Below are 26418 nucleotides of genomic sequence, written 5' to 3' on the forward strand. Positions count from 1 at the left end.
AGGATATCTCGGGAAGTAAAAAATATATCGGAAAGATTTAAACAGATTTAAAAAGGTGGAAAATAGTTATTATAAATACCGTTACTAAATATGCTCAAACAATTTACCTTTTATAAAAGAATAAGGTCCGAAGTACTGCATTTTCTAACGGTAATATTTCAAAAACGGGAGCTGATTAATTTTTTCTGACTACGGATTCGAGTTCAGCACACCGAAAACCTTCAGAAAAGTATTTTTTTGTTCCGGCAACAAAATAAAAGTTTAATTTTGTTAACCAGTCTAATCATTTATTGTTGAAGGGTCAAAAATGTATAAGTTTAGAAACAAATTTCCTTTGTAAAGCAACAAAAAAAACTTTAGTTTATCCTTAGCAATCATTTATTGTTGTTTCCGGTGCAAAAAATTTACTGAGCTAAGTACTGAGTTACCAAAAAAAGACGGCTTATGTTTGCTGTAATTATAATTCTATTATAAAAGGTTTCGATTACCTACATTGTAGGTACTTACCTACATTTAAAGTAGGTAAATTGGGATTTTTATAGAAAAATAATTTAATTAACAAATATTAAGCAACTACTCAGCAAAAAAAAATATTATTATAAAAAAGATCCCAAAATTTCTTTCGAATGGGATGTACTAAGTTCATATCAACTAAGCGAAACGAATCAAATTGTATTAATAATGGAGCAACAAAATCCAAGTTATCGCAACTAATTAGCAATAAAATATACATCTAGTTTGGATATACGATTCAGGGGGGCGGTGCTTCGCTAAGTTCATATGAACTTAGCGATGTGCAGATCCAATATTCTGATGCAAGGATGAATATTCTGTAGAGAACTGGTTACCGCAATACCAACAAACGACCACGACATCTTGATGAAACACTACTAACGTTTTGGAAATTTTAAAATGCTCTCTGTTTCTCCCCTGACAACAAATCAAGGATTGGTGCAGTTGCAGCGAAAATACGTAAATGGCAACATTAGGTTTAATATTATTTTCGAAATATTTCGATAATCTTAGCCAAGTTGTTGTTTAAAAAACTAAATAAGTTTAAAAAAAAAACTATAATTGTTTTATTAGGAGCTGATAAAAGTTGATAATTTCGATCTTAAAGTTACATATAGGTAGGTATTTTTTCTAAAACTCTTAATCTACCTTTTGAAATGGTACTTGCCCTAATTCCGGATTTTTTTTTTACCGAAATGCGTATCTCTATACGAAATCATAATAATTGGTTCTGAAAACCGGAAAATAAACAAAGAATTAACATTAACCTAAAAATTAACAAAAACAAAGAAACACACTCTAGCATCTACGTTCAAAAGATTTTACGAGATTTTATAATCTATTTTGTAATTAGATCTCAATTCTCCCAACTGCATTATTTTCCAACATTTTATATGCATTTAAGTGATTTTAAGTTGAAGGGTTGTTAAAAAATCCCAAATATATAATTTCCTTTTCTATTATGTGCTAACTCATATATAAGTTGCAAGTGCACTTACAGAATAGGTCACTGCACGCTGACTTATGCAAAAATTAAAAAAAAAAAACGCACTTAGCAAAATGCTTTTTTATTTATAATTGGACTCAAAGTAATATAAAAAAAAAAACACATTTTTCTTAAGCGTTTCGTTATCCAACGCATTACAATAATAATTATTATTATAACGGACTTCCATGACACTTTGCGCAACAATTAAAAATAAACCAACAAACAAAAGTGAAGGAGGCTTAACTCTCCCACTTAGGTTTGTATAGTTTTTGTTTTACTTTTTTACTTTTGAATAATTTTTCACAAATTTACTAAGCGAATTGTGTTTAGAGTTATAGGGAGATGGTGGTAGAAACTGCACAACATTTTGCTAACATTTTTATCATTGTCAATAAAAGAAAATAATAAAAATTTGAGGTTTACTCTTATAAATGACGAAATTCAAATCCAAAACTTAGACTTTCTTTTCAAAAACCTATGATTTGGTTTTTAATTTTTTGTTAAAGTCTTGCATAAGACATAACAAACTATACAATCGTAGGCCGGCATAAAAACATTACATTAAATGCAAAATATATTAGATTTTGGTTATATAAAATAAAAATTCTGAACGAAAATGAAATTTTTTATATGAAAAAAAAAAAATTCCCAAAACTGTTTCTAAAATGTTTTAAATTGCAATAAAAGGTTTGATGCATCTGAATTTTTTTATAGTAAATTTTAGCTCAACCAAATCGCAATGCATACGGGTCATAAGAAAACTATTGAAATCAGTGGGCATTGGTTTGGAAACAAATATCTTCTAAACGGTTAAAGTTTGTAAAACTTTTTAGCTCTTATAAGAATATATCTTGCTAATTTGATAATAATGAATTTTCAGTGAATTAGAAAATTTTGAAAAGTAAAAAATGTTTTTATAATTTTTTTAACTTTGACCTCGAATATCTTTAGAATGGTTAGATTAATGAAAAAAATTAATAAGGCCTTTTTTGTGGAACAATCTATTTCCTACATGAATAGAATATGTCTTGCGCGTTGGATTATTATAATTTTTCAATTTGTTACAAAATTAAGAACAAAAAACGAATTTTTAAAGATTTTCGCGATTTTTTGACCTCAAATATTTATTAAACGGTTAGATAAACGAAAAAAGTGTTTGAGGCCTTTTTTGTTGAGCGTTTAATTTACTACAAGAATATGTAAAGAAATTTGCTAAAAATTCGATTTATAAAAAAACAGAATTGGCAAGAATTTTTTCGTCAAATATATGCTGGCAGAATTTTGAAAAGTAGAACTTTAAAAAGCAGAACATTGAAAGACAAAATAGAAACAGAGCAGAATTTTGACAACAGAATTTTCTTTAAAAAAAAGCAGAATTTTGAAAACCAGAATTTAGAAGTCAGAATTTTGGCCCGCTCCCCCTTTTTTTCAAAAAGGAATATTAATTGGAACATAAATATTCGTTTTAAAATAAAGGGAACGCACATTTACACAAAATTGCCTTAACCACATTGGTTTAAAAATGTACAAAAAAGAACATTTTCAAACAGATTTTTGACGTGATAAAGTCTAATAAATCGATGAACCTCGTTTGCATCCACGAAAAAGCGTGACTAATTTTTTTCCCCTTCACCCTGAGCAGTGTGGTATAGATTGCAATTTCATCTTAGAGGTCAAGTAAGCGTAAAAGTATCGGTCGCAAACTGACTTTACAGACAACCAATGTTTTTTTTCCAGTTTTTCCGACAAAGAAAACTTAAAAAATGATGCTGAAAGCTTAGTTTTTAATCTTAAAAATAATTGTAGGTTTACTCTTTTTCACAAGCCAACTGCGCTAGTGCAAAAAATTGGCCAACAATTTTAATGCTTTTGATATTTTTATCAATATTTTTGAGGTTATGTAAAAAAAATTATCCAAATTAAAATTGTAAATCTTTCAACTATCTAGAATTTTCACATTTAAGATTTTTCTAAAAACAAAAGTTTTGAAATCGTTAAAAACCCCGATTTTTTACCCGCCTCCTTATTCTCTTCCTCAGCCAACTTCTAGTCATGTTGCAATCCAATCGAAATTTCCCCGCTATCATTTTTTGCTATAGTTATTTTGTTTGTTTTTTTTTTTTCAAAAATTATTTGCACGAGTTTTCCAGTTTTCAGTTTGCAGAAAAAATGTCCAACTTTTGAAATGTTGCATTACCGAAGTTTTGAATTGAGTTGCCAGTTGCGCTGAAATTGCAAGTGTGTCCAAGCTGCAAACTTGGTTTTATACATTTTTCTTCGTAAAAAAAAAATAGCTCTGTGCAATTTTTTACAACATAGGATGTTTTAAGTGATTTGTTGTACTTTGGAAACTCAGTGTGTAGGTTAATATTGCTGAAAAAAATATCAACTACACGAAATTTATTCCATCGTTCCACTTAACTACAATAAAAGCATGCCACCATCTCCCTAACAACTAATTGTTAACTGTTGGAAGTAATATTCTACAATTCAACTTGGTTGTCGGGTTTTTTTTTTCTATTCTGCATACGAAACAGGTATTACGTCAAGAAAAAAGAAAAAAAAAAAAACCTGCCGCATTAAAATACAAATCCCCCGAGACACTTGCAGCGGAAACCTTTAGTGTGGGTGGTCACTTGGTGCAACTGCCACCAACCACATGCTGAAGCTGAAGCTGATGCCACATCCACAGCCTCTGACTCTGCTCTGATCCACATCTACACTCTGAGCTACCGGGTGTATCAAATGTCTGTTTACATTTTTCTGCCTCACTGTAGCCTCGACTTGAATAATTTTGCTTTTTGCATGTGAAAATGAAACCCAAGAGGCATTTTGCTTCTTTTCTTATAGTTTTTTTTTCTATTTTTATTCTTGTTTTTTTTTTTTTTTGTAATTTCTTCTTCTTCTTCTTCATCATCATCATATTCGTCGTGTTGTCCACTTGAAAGAGTATTTACATTATTTGTTGCTATAGTTCTTCTTTTATCCTATTTCTTTGGTTTTTTTATATTTTAGCTCCTTGTCCTAGTTTTAAACAAACTGGTTTTGCTGGTGAGGAACTAATTTGGGAAACCCATGTCGTCGTTTGTTTTTTTTTGTGTTTCTTCTTATTTTCGTTGTCGTTGACGCTCGTTTTACAGAGATTCAGGAGTTTTCTCTTTGTTTACCCGCATATGTGAGCAGTGAGGTATATTCTAGAGAGACTTGCAGGTTATATTCGTATCTGGGATTTGTGTATCCTTAGAAAGATTAAGCTTATAGATATATGTTTTGTCGATAGATGTGTATTTTCGGTTTGCATGTTGGTATACGAAGACTTTAGTGCACTCTGTTTATGGGAGGATTCTTTTTTTTTTTTTATTTTTTTGAAGATGGCGATTGAAAGGCCATTCATCTTGGTGTTTCTATTTTTTTTTTTTTCTTCACGGTAATGGGAATCTAGAAACTTATGTGTAGATACCTACTGAGAAAGATACATACGTAAATAAATTTTGTTTTTCAGTTTTGAAACAAAGTAAACATGTTGCAGAGATGTTTTGGGCAATATGGAAGTTGTTTTGTTTGTATACAAACACAATGTGATACCTTTGAGCATTTTAAAACAGGTCAATGCAAGAAGAAGGTGATGGTAACTAAGAATACATACTAATTGTAGTTGTAAACAACACATTTGTAATTTGAAGATCTGCTATCGAAAAAAGTTAAAAGCAAAAGTTGTATAGATATTAAAAGTGTATACAACTTTTATTCAAACCATTTTTTTGTATAACCTCAAAAATATTGAGAAAAATACAAAAATACTATTATTTGATTTTTACTTGCGATAAGGTACTATACAGGGTGTCCCAAAAGTTAACGTTGAAACGAAAACGGTAGATAGGGTAGGTGGTGACAGTTATCAGAAAAATAATAAAAAAAATCGTAGCCATATATTTTGTGAGTTATGGGAATTTGAATAAAAGTCGAAAAAAAAGTCACCCTGTGAGGGTTTTTTATGTGCCGTGACTACAAATCTTAATTTTTCTCATTTTTTTCTCTTGTTACGGAACCTTGAATAACCCTGCTACCAAATGCATTCAAAAATTTTTACTCAGCTGCATTAGTTTTAAGGTAAATATTACTTATTTGCCCAACTAAGTACTAACAAATTTTACATGACTCTAATTCAATGAACCGTAGTGTAAAAAAATACACTAAATAATAGTATATAAATAAATACATAAATAACAGAGATAAAATTTATTTTCTTAAGAAATCCGACTTTTTTATTAGGTATTTTTTCCATATTATTTTAGTTTTGTACCCTTTCAGAACCTTTCAGAATACAAAAACTTAAATAATATGGAAAAATAACCTAATAAAAAAGTTAGATTTCTTAAGAAAATAAATATTATCTCTGTTATTTATGGATTATTCTCAACAATGTTATACCATTTTGAAAAGAGAATTGAACACACCAACTTTTAAAGTAACTTGCCGAAACATCGTAGTGTATTTTTTTTTTTACACTACGGTTCATTGAATTAGAGTCATGTACAATTTTTTAGTACTTAGTTGGGCAAAAAAGTGAAATTTTCTTTAAAAGTGATGCAGCTGAATAAAAATTGAATGCATTTGGTAGCAGGGTTATTCAAGGTTCCGTAACAAAAGAAAAAAATGAGAAAATTAAGATTTGTAGTCACGGCACATAAAAAACCGTCACATGGTAACCATTTTTTCGACTTTTATTTAAATGTCCATAACTCACAAAATATATGGCTGCGATTTTTTTTATTATTTTTCTGATAACTGTCACCACCTACCCTATCTACCGTTTTCGTTTCGACGTTAACTTTTGGGACACCCTGTATATCAAGTTATGCATTCGTACAAAAAAAAAAAGTTGAGATAACATTTTTCCATGACATTACGATGGTAGAGGATGCCAAAAAAGTGGATCCCGGAAGTCTTTCTGTCTGTCTGTCAGTCTGTCAGTTTGTCTGTCTGTAAACGAAGCTACAGCCTAAACGGATAGACCGATTAATGTCAAACTTGGTATGTAGCGTTATTTGGCGACTCTCCAGAGGGGTTTTTGGAATTAATTTGTATGGACCAAAAATAACGGTACTTGTACTTGTCATATACCGATTTTAGTAAAGTTGGAATTGCTCAAAGTTGGAATTGCTACGATTTTGTTAAAAAAAAAATCAAATGTAAGTTTTAAGACAAGGTCTATCTTTCAATAAAAATTTTTTTTTTTGAAAGTCATTACTTACGGTACCTGCCATAGAACCGTTTTTTTTTTTTTTCAAATCCGATTAGGTAATTTAAATATAAACCATAAATATAGAAAAAAATAATTTTTGGATTTTTAAAAAAAATTTTGAATTTTTTTTTTTTAATCAAATTTTCGAAAACGAGACATTGAATTTTTTTTAAATTTTGTTTTTTAGATGTTGATTAGTGATTTCTACAAAATGGCATAGGTACCAATTTTATTTTAAAACTTTTTTTCCAAAAAATTATTTATAAAAAATTAGTTTTTTTTTAAAACGGCTGTAACGATTAGAAAATTTTTTTTCTAAAAACGCATGTTAATATATCAATCAAAACTGCATACTTGTTTTGGAGGGCAATTTGATTTCAGATTTTATTTTATTTTTTTTAAAAACGAATTTTATTTTTTTTTTCCAAATTTCTAGGTATATAAAAAGTCTTACAAATTTAAGCAACTTTAACCCCAAGAGCAAGTTCGTGCAATCCAGTCGTGCATTTTATTTATTTTTATCTTCTACAAAATTATAGATGAAAACTCTCCCTACCTGGTGAGATTAATCACAACAAAAACATTACTGTTAAAAAAAGAGCCAAGTTCTCCTATGTTGAAATTATGCTGGCACAAAAAGTACTGAGATGTAAAAGTGTACCAAGTTCTAAAGTTTGGGTTCAAATTCGTATCAATAAAATTTTGATTGTTCTCTTGACAATTTTTCTTAATTATCGATTTTTAAAGTTATTTCAAAAATTGCCAAGTAAACAATCAAAATTTTATTGATACAAATTTGAACCCAAACTTTAGAACTTGGTACACTTTTACATCTCAGTACTTTTTGTGCCAGCATAATTTCAACATAGGAGAACTTGGCTCTTTTTTTAACAGTAATGTTTTTGTTGTGATTTCACTACTTTTTGCAAGGTATGGCTGTAGAATATAAAATCTCTATATTTGATGAAAATTCAGTGAAAATGGATGGTTGCCACGCCCCCTGGCTGAAATTCTCAAACTTTAAATTTTTTCCTTTGTGTAAACTACCAGCTCCAACATTCTACCAAATTTCAAGATTCTACGACAATCAGAAGTGCTCTATAATATTTGATGAAAATTCAGCGGGAATGCCGGTTGCCACGCCCCCTGGCTGAAATTCTCAAATTTAAAATTTTTTCCTTTGTATAAACTACCAGCTCTACCATTCTACCAAATTTCAAGATTCTACGACAATCAGAAGTGCTCTAAAATAATTTATGAAAATTCAGCGGAAATGGGCGGTTGCCACGCCCCCTGGCTGAAATTCTCAAATTTTAAATTTTTTCCTTTGTATAAACTACCAGCTCTACCATTCTACCAAGTTTCAAGATTCTACGACTATCAGAAGTGCTCTATAATATTTGGTGAAAATTCAGCGGAAATGGGCGGATGCCACGCCCCCTGGCTGAAATTCTCAAATTTTAAATTTTTTCCTTTGTATAAACTACTAGCTCTACTATTCTACCAAATTTCAAGATTCTACGACAATCAGAAGTGCTCTATAATAATTTATGAAAATTCAGCGGAAATGGGCGGTTGCCACGCCCCCTGGCTGAAATTCTCAAATTTTAAATTTTTTCCTTTGTATAAACTACCAGCTCTACCATTCTACCAAGTTTCAAGATTCTACGACTATCAGAAGTGCTCTATAATATTTGGTGAAAATTCAGCGGAAATGGGCGGATGCCACGCCCCCTGGCTGAAATTCTCAAATTTTAAATTTTTTCCTTTGTATAAACTACTAGCTCTACTATTCTACCAAATTTCAAGATTCTACGACAATCAGAAGTGCTCTATAATAATTTATGAAAATTCAGCGGAAATGGGCGGTTGCCACGCCCCCTGGCTGAAATTCTCAAATTTTAAATTTTTTCCTTTGTATAAACTACCAGCTCTACCATTCTACCAAGTTTCAAGATTCTACGACTATCAGAAGTGCTCTATAATATTTGGTGAAAATTCAGCGGAAATGGGCGGATGCCACGCCCCCTGAATTGAAAATCTCAAATTTTCGATTTTTTCCTTTGTATACACCACAAGTCCTATCACCGTGTAAAATTTCAAGTTTCTACGACATCGGGAAGTACTCCATAATTTTGATGATCTGTCAGTGAGTCAGTGAGTCAGTGAATCAGCCCGATTTTTGAAGCCCTATATCTCAGTAACTACTCATCGTAGGAGGCTGAAATTTTGTGAGGTGTTTGGTTTCGACCAGCTCAACAAATGTAGTGAGTTTGAAATTTCTAGCATCTTTGGTGTAGAAGTTAGAGGGGGGTCGAAAATGGCCTGAGTTGTTTCCTGTAAATAAGGGTGTAGTGCCAAAGTTGCTAGAGAACTTGGCTGGGCACTACCGTGCCCCTTGATTCTTAAAGCTAGAGGTGGTTTATTAAGTATTAATGCTAGAGAATTTAAAAAAGATACACTTGGAATCTGTTCAATATGTAACATGGATGAAGTAGAAAATACATATCACCTAATTGCTAGAAGCCCGATTTATAATAATTCGAAACTTGCCTGTTTTGGAAAAGAATTTTTGTCTATTGAAGAATTTTATAATGTGTTAAACGGTAATAACTTCTCTTCCTTTTACAACTTTTTATCTCTATTCTCTAAAATATAGATCTTTGTTAATAAATGAATTTGCGTAAAGCCACGAAAAACACCAAAACATATTAAGTAAGAACTATTGAAAAATTTGTGATTATAAATTTAAGTAAATTATTTAAATATTACATTCCATATTTATTATTGTATTTATTGTTAATATAGGTAAATATTACAAATCTCACTTTAAATTTATAAAAATATCAAGTAAAAATATCTACAAATGTATAAGTTAAAGGAAATTATTAGCAACTTACGTTACCTATAGTATATTTAGATTTTTATTTATAACGCCAATCTGACAGACAACAAAAACATGTTATGTCAAAATACATATTGTATTATTACATTATAAAGATTTTAATTACTCTTGTTTTATTAATTGTAAAAGGAAAACTAAATAAAATCTTTTTTAATCAAATTTCTAATCTAATCTAATCTTCTACAAAATTCGTTCGATTTTAACAAAACTTGGTTAAAAATTACTTTGTTATTTTTTTATCTATTTTAAATATTTTTTGAGCAAAAAGTAAATTTTTGACGAATTAAATTTAAAAAAATAGGCTATTTTTCAATTTTTCAATCAAAAAAGTTACCGAAAAAATTTTTGATTTTTGAAAAGTTTGGAATGCAGTTATTTAGATTAAAACCTTTTATTTAAGGTTGTGTGGAAAAAATATACTTTTGTCCTAGAAAATATTGAAAAAAAAAAATGTTTAATATCAATTTTTCCGTAAATGACAGTAATATTGGCGAGAAATATTTTTCCATAGAAACCAAATTATATGTACTTTTATGCCTTTGACCATCTTATTCGGAATCTAGCATTAGAATAGCTCTAACGTGCAAAATTTTTGAGATATTGAATTTTGAAATTCCAAAACACTATTTTTGTGATGTTTTGGCATGGTAATATCTCAAAAACTTGATAAAATTTTAATGACTACATAAACTAAAAAGGATCTAGTTCGTTGTCTACGGCGCTTTTTGTTTTGTGTGTGCCGGTGCACTGCGTGAAAAAAACAACTTAAAATCAAGGAAAACCACGTTGATTCAGGTAGAACTTTTGCACTATTTCGACCACGAAAAGTATTTAACTATGGTTGAATGGGGCGCAAATATTGGTTTTTGATGGCTATGTTTAGTTTTGATAAGTATGCCTAATTCAGCACTATCGTTCTAGATATGGGTAGGTATAGCAGATAAATGCGTATGAATTTGTCTTATTTTTAATTTTTAACTTTAGCTTATTTAAAGATATGATAACTCTATCGATCTCATGTTGATTATTTTCCAAACTTATTACTCGATAAAAGTAAAAACAGTTTGTTGCTCGGTCTTTCTCCTTGGGTACGAAACTGCACAAATTCATTGGAAAACAAAAAAATTCGTTAGTTTTATCGAAGATCAGCAATTGCTTGAAGAAATCTTAGAAAGATGAATCGTTTAACATTGGAACATTACGTCAGCTAAAGTTTCTTTACATAACGCAACACACATTGTTGATGATTCGAGGAAATAATTTTTTGCATCGATTTGGAATGACTGTCAGTGTTTTGCGAACTGCGATTGGGTATTTAGGAACCATTCTTGCAATATAACAGATTTTCCAGATAATGGTCATGACTTAATCTACTGCAAGATCAAAGTCAGCAAAAAAAGAAATTTCAAATAAGTCAATTTATCCTCGAGATATTATCCAAAAAAAAAACATCTGAAAACATAATTTATGATAAAATTAACTCAAGCTATAACAAATGCAACAAATCAAAAAACAAAAAAATATAGTTCTTCATTTATAAATGATGTAGCTAAAACGGCTTTGTTTTATATATCAATATTATTTGCTTTAAAATTTGTTTATCTACAACACAGTTCTACTGTGGTAGGTGTAGACAAAAAAAAATTATTTTAGGCGCCTAGATGTCCAGCATAAATTGGAAAAAAATATGTTAAATTGTTCAAAAGCAACGATAACGATACAAACTCAAAATAAATAAAAATCGAACAATGCATAAAAATCGATAAGAACATAAAATCTTTAAAAAAGCCGCTAACTAAGATACCAAGTACCTACGAAAATGTTTGATTTTAAATGTTCTACTTAATTGCTGTTCATTAATTTACAATGTTGACTGACAAATTTTTCAAGTAGAACAAATTCGAAGATGTCATTTTAAAGTACTTACGTGAGGTCCGCACTTCTCATTAACTTCAATCAAATAAAAATACCTACTTATTTGCTTGGTAGCAATAAAATGAAACTCATATCAGTATTGGAGTTTATTTTATCTTCTTCTATATATAAACTTACATAAACAAACAATATTGAAGAAAAACAAAATCTATAAAGTGTTATGGTCTTGCGCCCGCTGAAATGTAAAATCAATTCACACTTGAAAGAATTATTTTGATATGAAATATCAACTAAGAAGCTGTTAGGCAGAATTTTGTGTATTGTTAAATCTTCAGTTGTAGTCTGCATTATCTAAAAAAGAAAAATGAAAAAGTTCAAGAAATTTGTTCTTAAAAAAAGTCTAAACCCAAAAGTCAAACATAAGTTGAAAGCCTTATACTCAAGATTGAGTTGTTAATCCTATATTAAAACGTGTAAAATGGCTATCGATTGTTGATCAGAACATTTCTTAATAATAGGGTTGTAGTATTTCGGACAACCTACTTCAGACAAGTGTCAATAATTCAGTTAAAAAAAAATAAGCGTCAATAAAGTCATTCGATTCAATGATTTCAATCCTCAATCATGGCAGTTACTGTATTCTCCTGTCATCTTTCAATGAAAATATGTAAATCATTTCATTCCATTTCAGCTTTTATAAAGCTTTACACAAGCAACTGTAAACTTCTTCCGAATCATATCAGCGTAAAATTAGAGGAAACATTGCAATAAAAACTCAAGCGAGTGTTATACAACATTGATCGATTGGATAAGAGGCTTGCACATCGGGTCATAGGTTGTTGAAGTAGACGACTACTACCTTGAACGATGAATAACATTAATCATCTATAATACACCCCAGTTCTGGCAATAGTAGGCCTAATAATTTTAATCAAACACAAAAGCTTAACATCAAGCAACAGCAATAATATATTACTGCGAATGATATTCACAGTAACCCTTTTGAGTTAGAGACTTGCCAATCGTGTTTTGTGCTAAGTCCTAAAAATTTGAATGGGACAGCTGCTGTCTTGGGCGATGAATACATTTCAGCGTCCAATAACTTTAATAAAGCAATAATACCAAAAGTGACCGATATTCCAACTAAGCCGTTTGGTTGACGAACTCGTCTTTGGCCTTTGCTTTGGTGAATAGTAGTGGAACCCTAGGATAGCGGTCGTCACTGGGACGACTGTTGTATTGGGCAAGAGCAAACATTCAACATCGTTACTGTCACTAAACACACCATTACACTACCAAGCTTAAGCTGGTGTCTGACCAGGGTACATTCAGATCACAAGTATTTTATGACCTAAACGATCAGTGATCACAATTTGTATATTCCATGCCCGTAACCAAACTTAACCATTCCACAAAACAATTAAGGTCACAATAGTAATGGTATCAAAACGTCACAAATTAGCATTGATTAGGGGTTTCTGACCTTTCTTTTTAAGGCTTTATTGAATTTGCTAGCAGTTTTTAATAATAAATCAAAATTCTTTATCAGTTCTTACTTAACTTCAGGACCACATTAACTTTTTGCAACTAACTCAAACGCTTCGATCAATATGTACCTACAACAAAAATATTAACGATCAGGGGGTCCTTCAAGAAAGCTTCCAATATTTAAAAAAAAACATGTTATTTTACTCCCCCTTCTTAAAATGTTATTTTACTCCCCTTCTTAAAATGTATATAAAAGCTAGAAAGTTTAACGAATTAATTTAATAGCCCTTAAATAGTGAGTTCAATGAAATGGTACGATTTCACGTTCGCATCACATCAAAAGTTAAAAAACACTGTCTCAACAACAACAACAACTACATACTACACCAAAGTTAGTCCAAACAACTTGTTCTGTTAACTATTGTTTATATTTTTTTTTTTTTCTTTGACTTGTGGTTGTTGCCTTCTGTATGAATTGTTTACTATCTCGGTTCCCTGATCGCGTGCAGTAATAATATCGCTGCTGTTGCTGCTGCAATTCAAAATGCAGCCGTGCACTACTCAGATAAACGTTCACTATTTCTTGCATTTCTCTTCAAGTCTTGTTTCTTTTTTATACTTTATTTTGTATTATCTACTTAAACTGAATTCGAATCCCGTTTTCTGTCGTCGTCGTCGTCGAAGTCGGCTTTACCGACGAACCAACGAACGAACAAATTTTATTTTGAATTACTGAAAAAAAAAAAATTGTTCGTTTCGCATCAATGGGAGCAATTTTCAGTCTCTTGTCCGTTGGCTGAGAGCTTAACTTGAAAGCGATTTCACGACGAGAGCGTGTATTTGCCCGTAAAGATTGATTAAATTTGCATTCAAAGCCACACAGTAGAATATAATAGCAATCCCCCTTAAGCTCCCCATTCCCCATCTTTTTGAATAACTTTATTGAAGGCATTCGTGCAATGTAGGTACCTTTCTTTCTTTTATTCCAACCAAATAATTGCCATACGGATTCCCCTCTTTCAAAACCCATTATAAATGTTTTTGAAGGTCAACGGGTTTATTTTGTGTGATACGCCATCACGATCACTTGGGCGTGTGATTTTTTTTTTGTTTTGTATTAAAATTTTTTCTTTTAAAAAAAAAAAAAAAAAAAAGTTGAAAAAGTGAAGAAGAACCAGAAACTAGTTATGGAATGTATTTTTGGTTATTATTTTTGTTATCAGAAAATTTATCAAGTGAATCATGTAATGGGACTTTAGTGTCTCAATCAATTTATTATTTTCTTATCAGTTTTCACCCTTCATTTCAATTGCGATTACATTTATCGCTTTTTCATACATATTTTCAATGCCTCTTCATTTGGCATTTCTTATCGTTAAAGAATGTGACAAAAAACAATAGATATCTTCAAATAGGGATATTTTTGATAAATAATGCATAAGAAAGAAAAGTAAACAGGAAATGTAAGAACTAATTTTTTTATTAATTTTACAATCAGAACTTGATGTGCCTCTTTAGTTCATTATTTCTTATCCTTAAGATTGGACAGGTTCAGAAACGTTAGCGATTTAATATTAAGGCAAATTTCGCATCTATGATTTATTATGAATTTTATTTGGAAAGTTGAATGGAAAGCTAGGCAAGAAAAATGTCCCTAACTCGATTTACTCGTTTACCTAACATTCCGTTCAGAAAATTACGTTGACTAAATATTTAGTCCCTAACGTTTCCTGAACGTGCCTAAGTCTTTTTGAAAACGTTTAGGTGCACGTTTGCATATGGCATTTCTAGAGACTTTGACAGCTAACTTCTCACTACGCAAGGTGCAAATAAAGTTTTTCAAAAAACTTGTCTCGAAAGAAGCAAGTTTCTGATTCAAGCAGATACCAAAGTGCTTTGCTCTGAACTAAAAAGCAACTAGGTACGAATAACGACAGTATTAGGAAGGGTTTATAAACAAGTTTCCAACAGCTATTTCCAAAAAGAATCCGATATCACAGTCCAAAAAGCTGATATCGTAGTAAAGAACTTCAGAAAACAAAAGCGATTGTTCTGGGGATGATAGCTTAGCTGACAACTTAAGTTTTGAGTAAATCGATCAAAGTGTCATCCAAGTGTATAGGAATCAGAGCTGATAAACATGATGATATCTCATTGTATAGGTGTATCATGATGGTTGGCTTTTTGTAAAAGCTCTCGATAGACTACCACAGAAGATTATGTGGTCGAATTATTGCACATAAGCGAATGTAAACTTATTGACTTTGCATTTTTTTGTTTAAGCTTGTTCCTTAAAAAATAAGCTGTGCAGAGAAAACACTCTTTCGCTAGAATTCACTTAAGCTATCAATCGTTTCGACCGAATTCATACCCTAAATTCTTTTTGTTTATGACAAAGACAATTTACCACTGCCTTAAAGCTAATATATTTTCAATAAATAGAGCCAAAAACTGTCCTTTCGAGCCTTACGGTTTATCAAATACAGTCGAATTTTAACGGGACTCGAAAATTGGTTTTAGAGAAATTAATGTGATTTTTTTACTTCAAATATGTCCATTAAAAATGGTGAAAATTTAGAGTTAGAGGAAAATTCGACTAAGAGGGAGTCGACTGTATTTCATTTCAAATACCGTGTATTTCAAGAAAATCCAAAAATATAATCTCCAAAAAAGAGCACGTTACAATTTTTTTTTTTGCTCAGCTAACCACTCTGAAATTTGACAGTTCCCACCTACGATTGTCCCATCTGTATTTAAAATGAAATAGTACCTACAAACCCCGGATTGAGATTTTGTCAAATCTCCGGCTTATGCGAATCAACTAGAAAAAAATTCTATCGTTCAGAAATAGTCACATCTTTTGTCCAAAACTCATCAAAAAGCTGATGAAAAGAACAATAGCAATGCCATCAGAGCCGCTGTTTTCATTTATCGACTTGTATTTGGAAGACACTTTTTTAAATATCTTATTAGTCTGTATCTGGTGCAGGGAAAGAGCTACATTGGAATCATTTACAGTGCATTCTTAGCTGCAGATCGAATTTGTTTGCTGTTTGGTACTAATAGGATCTCTATAAGTAAGATTAATTTGTACCAAAAAAGCATGTTTTCGTGATTTTTTTAGACGACCCAGTTAAAATTTATTTATTAAAACCAGTAGTAATAGTTTTCTTCGCGTATAGCTAGGAGGTTTTTTTTTTTTAATTTCAATTTTTTTTTTTTTTAATTTCATTTTGAAGAGAAAAGCCGTTTTTCACTTAAAATTGGGTTTTTCTCTTCAAAGTGAAAAATTGATATTTCAGAAAATTGGCGTCAACTGGAGAAAAATTCACAAAAATATGTGTTCTGTCGTATAAAGGTTATAACCCTTCTTTAAAAAATGTGACTATTTTCTGCGTAGTTCAATATTTGACAGCATATCGTTTGAGAAAAGTCACCCACCCAACTATCTGTCTACTATTCTGCCGCAATACACCAAAATGGAATGGAATTTGGAATCAATCCATTATGGAGTATCTAACAACCTAAATAGTTTTTGATTTTGTCTAATGCATCTCCAGATAAACATTATGTTCATTGATAATTCCAATTTGTTTAATAAAACAAGCTTCCATCTTAAATTTTAATATTTTTTTAAATGTTTTAATGTTTGCTTAAATGAATAGACGAATTTTACAAATTCCGATTTTAAATTTGCCTTCATAGAGAAAATCAAACAAAAAGATAATAATAAAAAACTTAAAGATTTTTAAAACTTCCTTTAACATGATATCTTCAAAGTTTGAAAAAAATTATTACTAACATCAATCATTAATTTAAAAAACATCATTTATTCAATTGTATCTCATGCTTCAATCAATGTTCCATGCAATCAGTCACAAAGCTAAAAACAACTCTCTGTTATCAGAAATCTTCGTCGTGTCTTCTTCTTAATAAACAACTACTTAACTTAGTGAGTCATTTGTTGTTGCTACTCTGCTGTGAAGATCAAGAACGTCATCAACATCGGTGCTATTTGATGCTGCTGCTATTAGAAATGAATTGTTTTCAACAAAAAAACAATATTCATCCAAAAACTGGTTACCTAACGTGTGCGATCTTCAATATGAAATTCTTTTTAAAGGCAAACACAGGTAGAGAAGTATAAAGGTACTTGACATTGAATACAAAATCAAATTAACAGACAGTTAAGACTTAAGCACAATTTAATTGGACTTATTGTGCTGGTATTGATTCTCTTTCTGTAACCTTTTTTCCCTGTTGGCTTGGCCTTGAAACACTCAAGGTTTTTACCTTGGCTTGTTAAAGGTGTATCTTTATTTAAAATAATGAGTTTAAATGATTATTTCCTTAAAAAGTAAAAAAAAAATACCTTACCTGTGTATCATTCAATATTTCCAAATGTTCACCTTTCCTAAAGCTCAAATCCTCATCAGTTCTAGCATCATAATCATACAATGCCACAAATATTTTAGCATTCGAACTGGAAGTCTCATTTTCGGGTATTTGTGGCACTGGACGGATTTGCTCTTGTGGTGGTGTCTGCTGCATTGGATTTTGCAGCACAGGAAGCTCCTCTAATGCATTTGTTCGATCGATGTTTAGTTTATCGGTGTCGGGTTTTTCACTTCTCAAACAATTACCCATTTTGTTGGTTGTTAGATTCTTTTATTATCACTTTTGTTTTCCAAAGAGATGCCTCTGGAGATTTTGAGAATGATTTTTTTTTATAAACAAAACAAAAAAAAAAACGGAAGAAACCGAAAAAAAGAATCTTTTTTATAAGATAAACAAAATCGGAAGCAGTTGTTGGTGTTTTGGCCTGGAATTCGAATTGAAAAAACAAAAAATTAAACATAAACAAAAACAAAAACTACAACAAATCACAGTGATCCTGAAGAAGTTTAAGGTTGACCTAAAATGACGACAAAAATTAAAAATGAGGCTTTGTTCCTCAAGATCTTATCAATAATAATTTATTTTTACCACATCGGATTAGATGTTTTCTTGCGAGATATCCCCGTGAACGTATTTTTTGTGAAAAATTCATATCAACGAGAATTGAAACGGTTTTTTTGTAAAGGGGTTTTTTTGCCATGGGAGAAGGGTCTATCTTCACCCATTTAGGCGGGAGAGGCATTTTTTTAAATGACTTAAAATCAAAACAGCATTATTAAAAAAAACAACGGCAACACTTAAAGTTATATATACCTTTTTGAACAGCCAGAATTAAGGGTCAAAATAATGGAGGAAAATTTCGAGGACCGAATTCTTAAAAAATCCACTTGATTTTATGATAATAATGCTCGCTATAGCTATCATTTGTCGGTTTATAAACGGGCAGAGCATAAAAATTTGTATTTTTCAATTGACCGCCAAAAACTTAAATAAGTACTAGAAAACGTTCCTCGAAATGGTGGTGATCGCTTAAAAAAAGAAAAAGTATCAATGTGAATTACGCATTGTTGTTTTAGGCCCAATTTATTGACTCTCCATTAAACTTAAATCGCCATTAAAAAAGGGAATTTTAAAATTAAAAACAAAATTCGTTTAATTCAGTCTCTGTTAAGGATTTTTTTTTTTTTTTGAAGTTTGACATCATTAACTAATTGAGCATTAAATTTGAGTTTAAAAAGCCAAATTCGACCTTTTAAGAGGGATTTTTAGAGCAAATGGAGGTTTAAAAAAGGATTTCTATTTATTCACTCTCCGTTAGCGTCAAATGTAGAGATGCCGCGAACATTGATTTGGCCGAATACCGAATATTCGGCCAAGGACACTCAGAAAAAAACGTTGGTAATTTCAAAAATTTTATACTTTGTCTCAAGAATAGATGTGGCTTAAAGAATTCCCAACAACATCGTATTGAAACAATGAATAACTGAACTACTTTTAAGATAAATGTCTGAACACACTACCTACTACTGCAAAGGTAGAAACTGTCTGTTCAGCAAGATCGAACAGCGGACCCATACAAGTGGTGGTCAGCACATACCACAAAATTTCCAATTTTGACAACATTTGCTAAAGTCTACCTTTCCTCTCCTGGGACAAGTGTTTACAGTAAAGGACTATTTTTCGAAGCAGGAATAGTCTACAAAGATAAACGAAAGCGTTTACTACACAAAAAATGCGGAACAAATAGTTTTTATTCACCACAACTTGCCTTTCGTAGATTATAAGTACTAAAATTACAATTTTTTTAATAAAACACACATTTTGGTATAATAATTTATGTCTTTTTTCTTCTCCATTTGGTATAGCCGAATAGTTTAACTATTCAGCCGAATACCGAATACCAGAAAAATAGGCCGAATAGGCCGAATACCGAATAGTGGCCGAATGTTCGCGGCATCTCTAGTCAAATGTCATTTCAGTTATTATTTCATTATAGACCAGTGCCGATGCCTTCAAAAACATTAAAAAGTACAAAAAAATCATAGTAGGATGAAACCCATTGGAAAAGGAGGGGAATATGATAAGAATGAAAGGAAAAATAAATTACGGGCGAGCCGAGTTCGGGAAGTGGGTGGGTTGAGTTTTTAGTGGTAAAAAATGGTATATCTCGATTTCCGGCAAAACTACAAATCCTATAGAAAAAAGTTGTATGGCAAAGTTGTAGGTAATAAAAAGATCTACAACTTTTGTATCAACAATTTTTTCACATAACCTCAAAATTTATGTGAAAAATTCAAAAAACCGAGTTTTTGGTTTTTTATTTTTATCTTTTTCAAAAACATAAATTTTTTTACGAAATTTGGTGAAAACTTACCTTATTATGTCCCAAATACACTTTAATTTATTTGATTTAAAATATTAATTTGTTCACCTTATTTTGACTTAATACCAAAAAAACACCCTAATTTTCAATCGAAAATTCACGTGTCAAAATATCAGCTTTTTTCAAAAAGTCGGTGGGCATTTCGTTCGTTAAAATGTCTATTTTCTGATGGTGTAAAAAAAATTGTACATTAGTATACTATAGAAGATGTTCTAGAAAAATTTAAAAAATGAAAAAAGCTTCGATTCAAAAAAAAATGTTTATCATTGTTTACAATTTTGGCCTATTTATTCAAATTCACACTTTAATTACTCAAAAAACGTAAGATTAATCAATGTTACATGAAATCTTACGTTTTTTGAGTAATTAAAGTGTAAATTTGAATAAATAGTCCAAAATTGTAAACAATGATAACATTTTTTTTTCGAATTCAAGCTTTTTTCATTTTTTGAATTTTACTAGAACATGTTCTATAGTATACTAATGTACAATTTTTTTTACACCATCAGAAAATAGACATTTTAACGAACGAAATGCCCACCGACTTTTTGAAAAAAGCTGATATTTTGACACGTGAATTTTCGATTGGAAATTAGGGTGTTTTTTTGGTATTAAGTCAAAATAAGGTGAACAAATTAATATTTTAAATCAAATAAATTACAGTGTATTTGGGACATAATAAGGTAAGTTTTCACCAAATTTCGTAAAAAAATTTTTGTTTTTGAAAAAGATAAAAATAAAAAACCAAAAACTCGGTTTTTTGAATTTTTCACATAAATTTTGAGGTTATGTGAAAAAATTGTTGATACAAAAGTTGTAGATCTTTTTATTACCTACAACTTTGCCAAACAACTTTTTTCTATAGGATTTGTAGTTTTGCCGGAAATCGAGATATACCATTTTTTACCACTAAAAACTCAACCCACCCACTTCCCGAACTCGGCTCGCCCGTAATTTATTTTTCCTTTAATTTTCATCATATTCACCTCCTTTTCCAATGGGTTTCATTCTACTATGATTTTTTTTGGTTTCAAAAATTATCGACCCTGGTCTATTATTATTTTATTTGAAAAAAAAATTGTTACTGAAATAAGCTAAGAAATCATTAAAACAAAAACAAAAATTATGTATGTACATTAACAGTCCAGAATAGAATATTTTTGTAGGGACATACATATTATGTAGGTACATACACTCCTCGCCACTTGAATACGGCACCTTTTTTGTTTTTAATAAAGTTGATATAACTCGAGTCTCTTAATAGTTAACTGTTCAATATTTTACTATTTTGTATGTCCCCTTATGCACTCTCTCTGTGAGCAAAATCATTCAATTTCAATGTCCCGTCAGATTAATTTTGCAATTTTTTGCGTAACAACTGTGAAAAAAGTGCTCCTATTTTTGTTCACTTGAATAGGACACCCCCTTTTTAATTGGTTTTCGTGTGCAAATCAAAGAAGGTGGAAATGCAAAAATGTTTTCCAATGTCTTTTAGTAATTTTTAGCTAATTTCAATTTAAATGGGTCACGCGAAATTATTGGCAGAGGAAGAAATAGCGAAAATCTAGAGTGTCACCCGATTTTTCACCAAAGAGGTAAAAAAACGTATCAAAGCCGAAAAATTTTTTCATTTTTTTTTACGGAACGTGTCCAACTGTGGAAAAAATATAAAAGGCTTAACAATGAGTGCCGTTACTACAGCTGACAGAAGAGCGATTCAACGACTCGCGTAAAATTTACATGACTTTGCCGCCGAAAAAAACAAAAAAAGTGGTTAAGAAGCAAGTGCATCCGTAGTGAAGCGAGTGATTTCAAAAGCTAAGGACTTGAGGAGATTACACCTTAAGAAAAAACCATAGGTTAACACTTGCAGCAAAGAGCAATGCCTTAGTTTCTGTCTGTTTTATGACATGAAATAAAGCATGTTTTCTCCAATGAAAAAAAAATAATTTAGAGGGCCCCGTTGACCTCAAGTATTATTTTTATGAAAAAATGGTTAGTCCTTTCTTCGCAAACTATGAAATAAAAAATTAAAGCCAACGGAATCCTCTAAATTATTTTTTTTTTCTCATTGGAGAAAACATGCTTTATTTCATGTCATAAAACAGACAGAAACTAAGGCGTTGCTCTTTGCTGCAGGTGTTAACCTATGGTTTTTTCTTAAGGTGTAATCGCCTCATGTCCTTAGCTTTTGAAATCACTCGCTTCACTACGGATGCACTTGCTTCTTAACCCCCTAGGATATTTTTAATGGAGTTTTAAATTTAAAGTTTCCATTTAAAGTAAAGACTTTAACTAAAGTAGAGTGAATTAAATGAATTTTTTAATGATGTATACTTAAAGGAGTCAATAGTTAACAACGCTGTTAACTAAAACGATAAATTTCAAAATTTAATGGAGGCTCAATAAATTGGCCCTAAAATCGATTATTAAAAAAAAAATTGAAAATAACTTGATTTAAGGCTTGGCCACACCGGAGGGTATAGCGGTAACGATATTTGTAGTAAAAAAATTCCACACCTGAACGTTGATGTGTCAGTTTGGAATTTTTTTCATACAAGTACCCTCACCGCTACCCGTACCGCTACCGCATACCCTCCAGTGTGGCCAAGCCTTTAAAAATAATAGGGTAGAGTTGCCTAATTCCGGCCCTCCCCAGTAGCCGGCCACCTTTCAGAGAAATCGTTATAACTAGTGATTTCGTAGGATTTATTCCAAATTTTTGCTCTTATTCTGTTCTTTTAAATGTCTCTCCTAAAATTACAATTTTCTTATTATTCTTGTTATTCAGTTTTCTTAGAAAAAAATAAATTTTTGTGAAGTGATCCAATCGGGTATGGTTTTTTTTTAAATTTTACTGCCGAAACCTACTATCGTAATTAGTGTTTTGTGGAAACAATTTCAGAGCAAATGCTTTGAAATGTTGTTTTTCTTATTAAGGGCCAATTTTTCAATAGTCAGTTAAACAGTCCGTTAGTACTTATTCCCCTGATTGAGAAAAAATCATTTTTTCAACGGGCAGATATAGCTTATTCCTATGAATAAAACTATCTGCTTCTTTCAGAGACGAATAAAAATTATTCTAAGGAATTATTTCAATAAAAATACTGTGTCAATTGTCAAAGCTGCTTTGAAATAATTTTGACAAAAAATACAGAGAAGCACAAGAAAACAAAAACAATTATAAATAAAAATGACGTTTAGTTTTGAATATTTTTGAATTTGACAATTTTTTTTTGTTACTCTGTAGAATAAATTATTCTTGATTGAAAAATTCAATGTTGTTATCCGATTGTTTATGAGCCTAATAAATTTATTCGTTGAACAGTTAACTGACTGTTTATTAGAAGATTGAAAAATCGGCTCTAAATATATATTATTCTTCAAATAAAATAGGTTTTAAATAGGAAAAGGATGTGAATATTGGTAATTTTAAGGGGGGGGGGGGGGGGGCGGAGATAGAACACAAAAAAAAGCTTTGAAATCCAAGAGTTTCCTGTTTCCGGCCCCCTTTTATTGATAAAAGTTTAAAAAATGGGAAAAATAAATACATTTTTAAATCATTTGATGTTATAACTTATTAACAATCAAAATTGTTTCTAAATGCTCAAAACACAAAAATTTAAATAAAAAACATTCAATTTATTTAAGCTTGACCTTATAAAGTCAGTGGCCGGAAATGGGACACTAGATGGCCGAAAATAGGAGACAAAGGCCGGATTAAGGAGAATCGGACTTTTTTAAACAAAAACTTAAATTAAAAATTTTTGGGAACTATTATTAACTATTTTTTCAACCAAACCGAAGAATTATTAAATAAAGTACATTTTATTTCAAGAATTATTCGAAAATTTTGATATTTGACGTTTCTATGCTTTATTTTATGAGACAGAATCCTTAAGGGGCCGGCAACTAGCAACTCTACCCTAAAAGGTATCATTCATAATTGTAAGTGTTGCCGTTGTTCTGTAATGTTTTTTTTTTTTTTTAAAGTCATTTTTTCAAAAATTGCTCCTCCCGCCTAAACCATGGGAGATAGACCCTTTCTCCCATGGTAAAAAATGATTATATTGAACCCCTCTACAACAAAAAAAAAACCCTTATTAATTCTTAGAACTTAGTACATCGTAGGTACTCGTTCCTTACATTGATTTATGATGATTTTCTCACACAAAAAATAAACACGTTCACGGAAATCCAATCCGATTTTGATAAAAATGGATTATTATTGCTGAGACCGTCTGGAGTAAGTTTTTGTCCTCATTTTGGGACAATTTTAAACATGTTCAAGATCACTGTGAAATATGGAAGAAAAGGATTAGTTTTGGACAAATAATCACTGACGGAAGACAACGAAAAGAAACCGGATAGAAATGGACACAAACGAAAAAATCTCTCCTCTCCTCCAGTCTCGTCGACACAGCACTAAACCAACAACAACAACAATGTTGGTGAACTAATGTTGTATGACTAATTTTGTATTACAAAAACTTTGTTGTTGTTTTGAATTAAAATTAACAAAAAAAAAAAAAAGGAAAATTCTGCAAAATTATGATTTCCAAAAAACTACTTGACGCGATGTTCGACGCACTCATGCACTCTCATTAGGGTGTCACGGGGAAAGGAAAAGAGAAAAATTGAAGGAATCCACTTTGTAGAGAAACACACACGCTTTTTTATTCTTCTTCTTGCACGACGACGACGGACGAAAACTACTTGAGGAACACACCGAGAGGAAAAACAACAAACGACGACAGACAGACGATGAAAACAACAGAAAACCCAGACGACGACAACGATTAGAAAAGAGCGATGGATTTTCCTCCTTTTTGGAAGAAAAAAACTTCAAAAAATTGTAGCGAAACACGACGACGATTTGGAGAGGAAGTCAAAGTCGATGGCAAAGAAATAAAAAATGCAAACAAAATAAAAGAATTTTTTTATTTATGAGTATATAAAACTTTCGAAACATGAATTTTTTTTCTACATTTCTATTTTTTCTAATTTTTTGTTAAATTTGATGGAGCACCTTTTCCAACACAACAAAAACTTCTTTTGAGTGGGTTTTTTTGCACTTATTTTGGAGGAATTTTTTTTCGTCGAGTCGTCGAGAAAGAGACACCAAAAGATTTCTTCTTTTCTTTTGTGTATATTTATTTTGTATTTATATTCCTCTCAATTAAAATATTATATTATCTTTCAATGTTTATTAATATTTGATGAATTAAGTGTTTATCCATTCTTGCTATTTTTGATTTTAGTTTTGTTTAAAATTTCTTTTTATTTTTTCACACAACACAAAAATGCAAAACGATAGAGAAAAAACGACCACACGAAACGAACCAACCAACGAACAAACGAACCAAAAAAAAAAACCATTCACAAAATCTCGAAATCAGGGCGCGATATTTCAATATGGCTGACTTTTAGTACTGGAGATTTTTTTTTTTGTTGGTGTATATGAAAAAATGACAGCGGGTGGAAATTAGTTTGTAGAGTTTAGCTTTTCTAGCATATGGGAAATGTAATAACAATTGTAGGAGGGTTGTCTCACTTGAACTAAAAGGTGTGTAGCTGGTGTAAGTAGGGGAGAAGGAGTTGTTTTTTTTTTTTTTTATAAGTGACAGTTGTGTTGTTGTTTTTTGGTAGGAAGAAAAATGGAGTAGATTTTTTAATAGTAGTAGAATGGAAGGTATTTTGGTTTGTCGAGTAGATGGCGCTGATAGAAATGGATCTGTTTGTTTTAAAAATGTCTTATGGTCTGCTTCGACTAGAGCTTTAAAACGAATCAGCAAATTTTCAATTATATTTTGCATGTTTTTCCTCACTGGAAAACTGAAGAATAGTTGTAGGAAGATATGGTTTTGATGTTCGATTGCTGATTAATTACGTTAAATAACACTCGTCGACAAAAAAGAAAGGTAGGCCTAAAAACTCCTGGTACAAGCAAATGCAAAACCACCAGCATTCAGTTGGCCTTAGAAATGGAACAATACAAAACCGGGAGGCTTGCCGCCGATTTCTGAGGTCAACCCGGCGAACCCCACAGGCGGATCACTAGTGTGAAGCAGTTACGTGGGATAGTTATGATCCCCTCGACATCGAGATCATAACAGCGCCGAGAAAAAGGAAGAAGAAGAAGAACACTCGTCGACAAAAATCAAAAAAAAAAAAAAGAAAAAAATCGGGAGCAAGAACTTTATTATAGCCTTTTTTTACTAGAGCCCAAATGAAATAATAACGTAAATTATCTCATTTCGAATGTAAAATTCTATAGAAAAAAATTGAATTTGAAATCTGGCACTGACCTCATTTGCGAAATTACCTTATTTGGGCTCTAGTCAAAACAGGGGCCAAATCGTCGTCGCCTCCGTTCACGAAACCTCAAGTGTACGAAAGACAATTAACATTAAACGAGCACAGAGATTGGGATGACGACATTATGTTAGCAAACAGAACGTAGTTTTAAGCAGAATCTACAACTGCAAAGGCTATAGGCCCCAGCCCATAGAATCCGTTGCGTCCGTTCCGTCGAAGTTTTTGACTGACAGCTCGATAAAATACACACGTTCTTATGGGAAGCGACCCATAAGCGACGGATCGGACGGAGACGGACGGTTTTG

At 31.3% G+C, this 26418-nt stretch overlaps 1 protein-coding gene and 1 long non-coding RNA gene across 3 annotated transcripts in view; both read right to left on the reverse strand.

Moving 5' to 3' along the window:
• Positions 1-17664, reverse strand: part of LOC129907371 (tyrosine-protein kinase Src42A-like) — a 68488-nt gene extending 50824 nt beyond the window's left edge. Inside the window, exons 1-2 of one of the 2 annotated variants that reach the window (XM_055983531.1) lie at positions 17392-17664; positions 10880-11877 (exon numbers count right to left, since the gene is read on the reverse strand). In XM_055983531.1, the coding sequence (XP_055839506.1) occupies positions 11626-11877; positions 17392-17661 (522 nt within the window). In that variant the 5' untranslated portion in view covers positions 17662-17664 and the 3' untranslated portion in view covers positions 10880-11625. Of the gene's footprint in view, positions 1-10879; positions 11878-17391 lie in introns of those variants that run through there. The other variant, XM_055983532.1, reaches the window with a different exon arrangement.
• Positions 17665-17746: 82 nt separating this feature from the next.
• LOC129907372 (uncharacterized) lies at positions 17747-25362 on the reverse strand. Its single transcript, XR_008771011.1, has 2 exons — positions 24825-25362; positions 17747-17836 (listed from the first exon to the last, which is right to left on the reverse strand). It is a non-coding gene; the product is annotated as an uncharacterized LOC129907372 (long non-coding RNA).
• Between the last annotated feature and the right edge of the window lie 1056 nt (positions 25363-26418).

This window comes from Episyrphus balteatus, chromosome 1 (assembly GCF_945859705.1).
Source record: "Episyrphus balteatus chromosome 1, idEpiBalt1.1, whole genome shotgun sequence".
NCBI lineage: Eukaryota > Metazoa > Arthropoda > Insecta > Diptera > Syrphidae > Episyrphus > Episyrphus balteatus.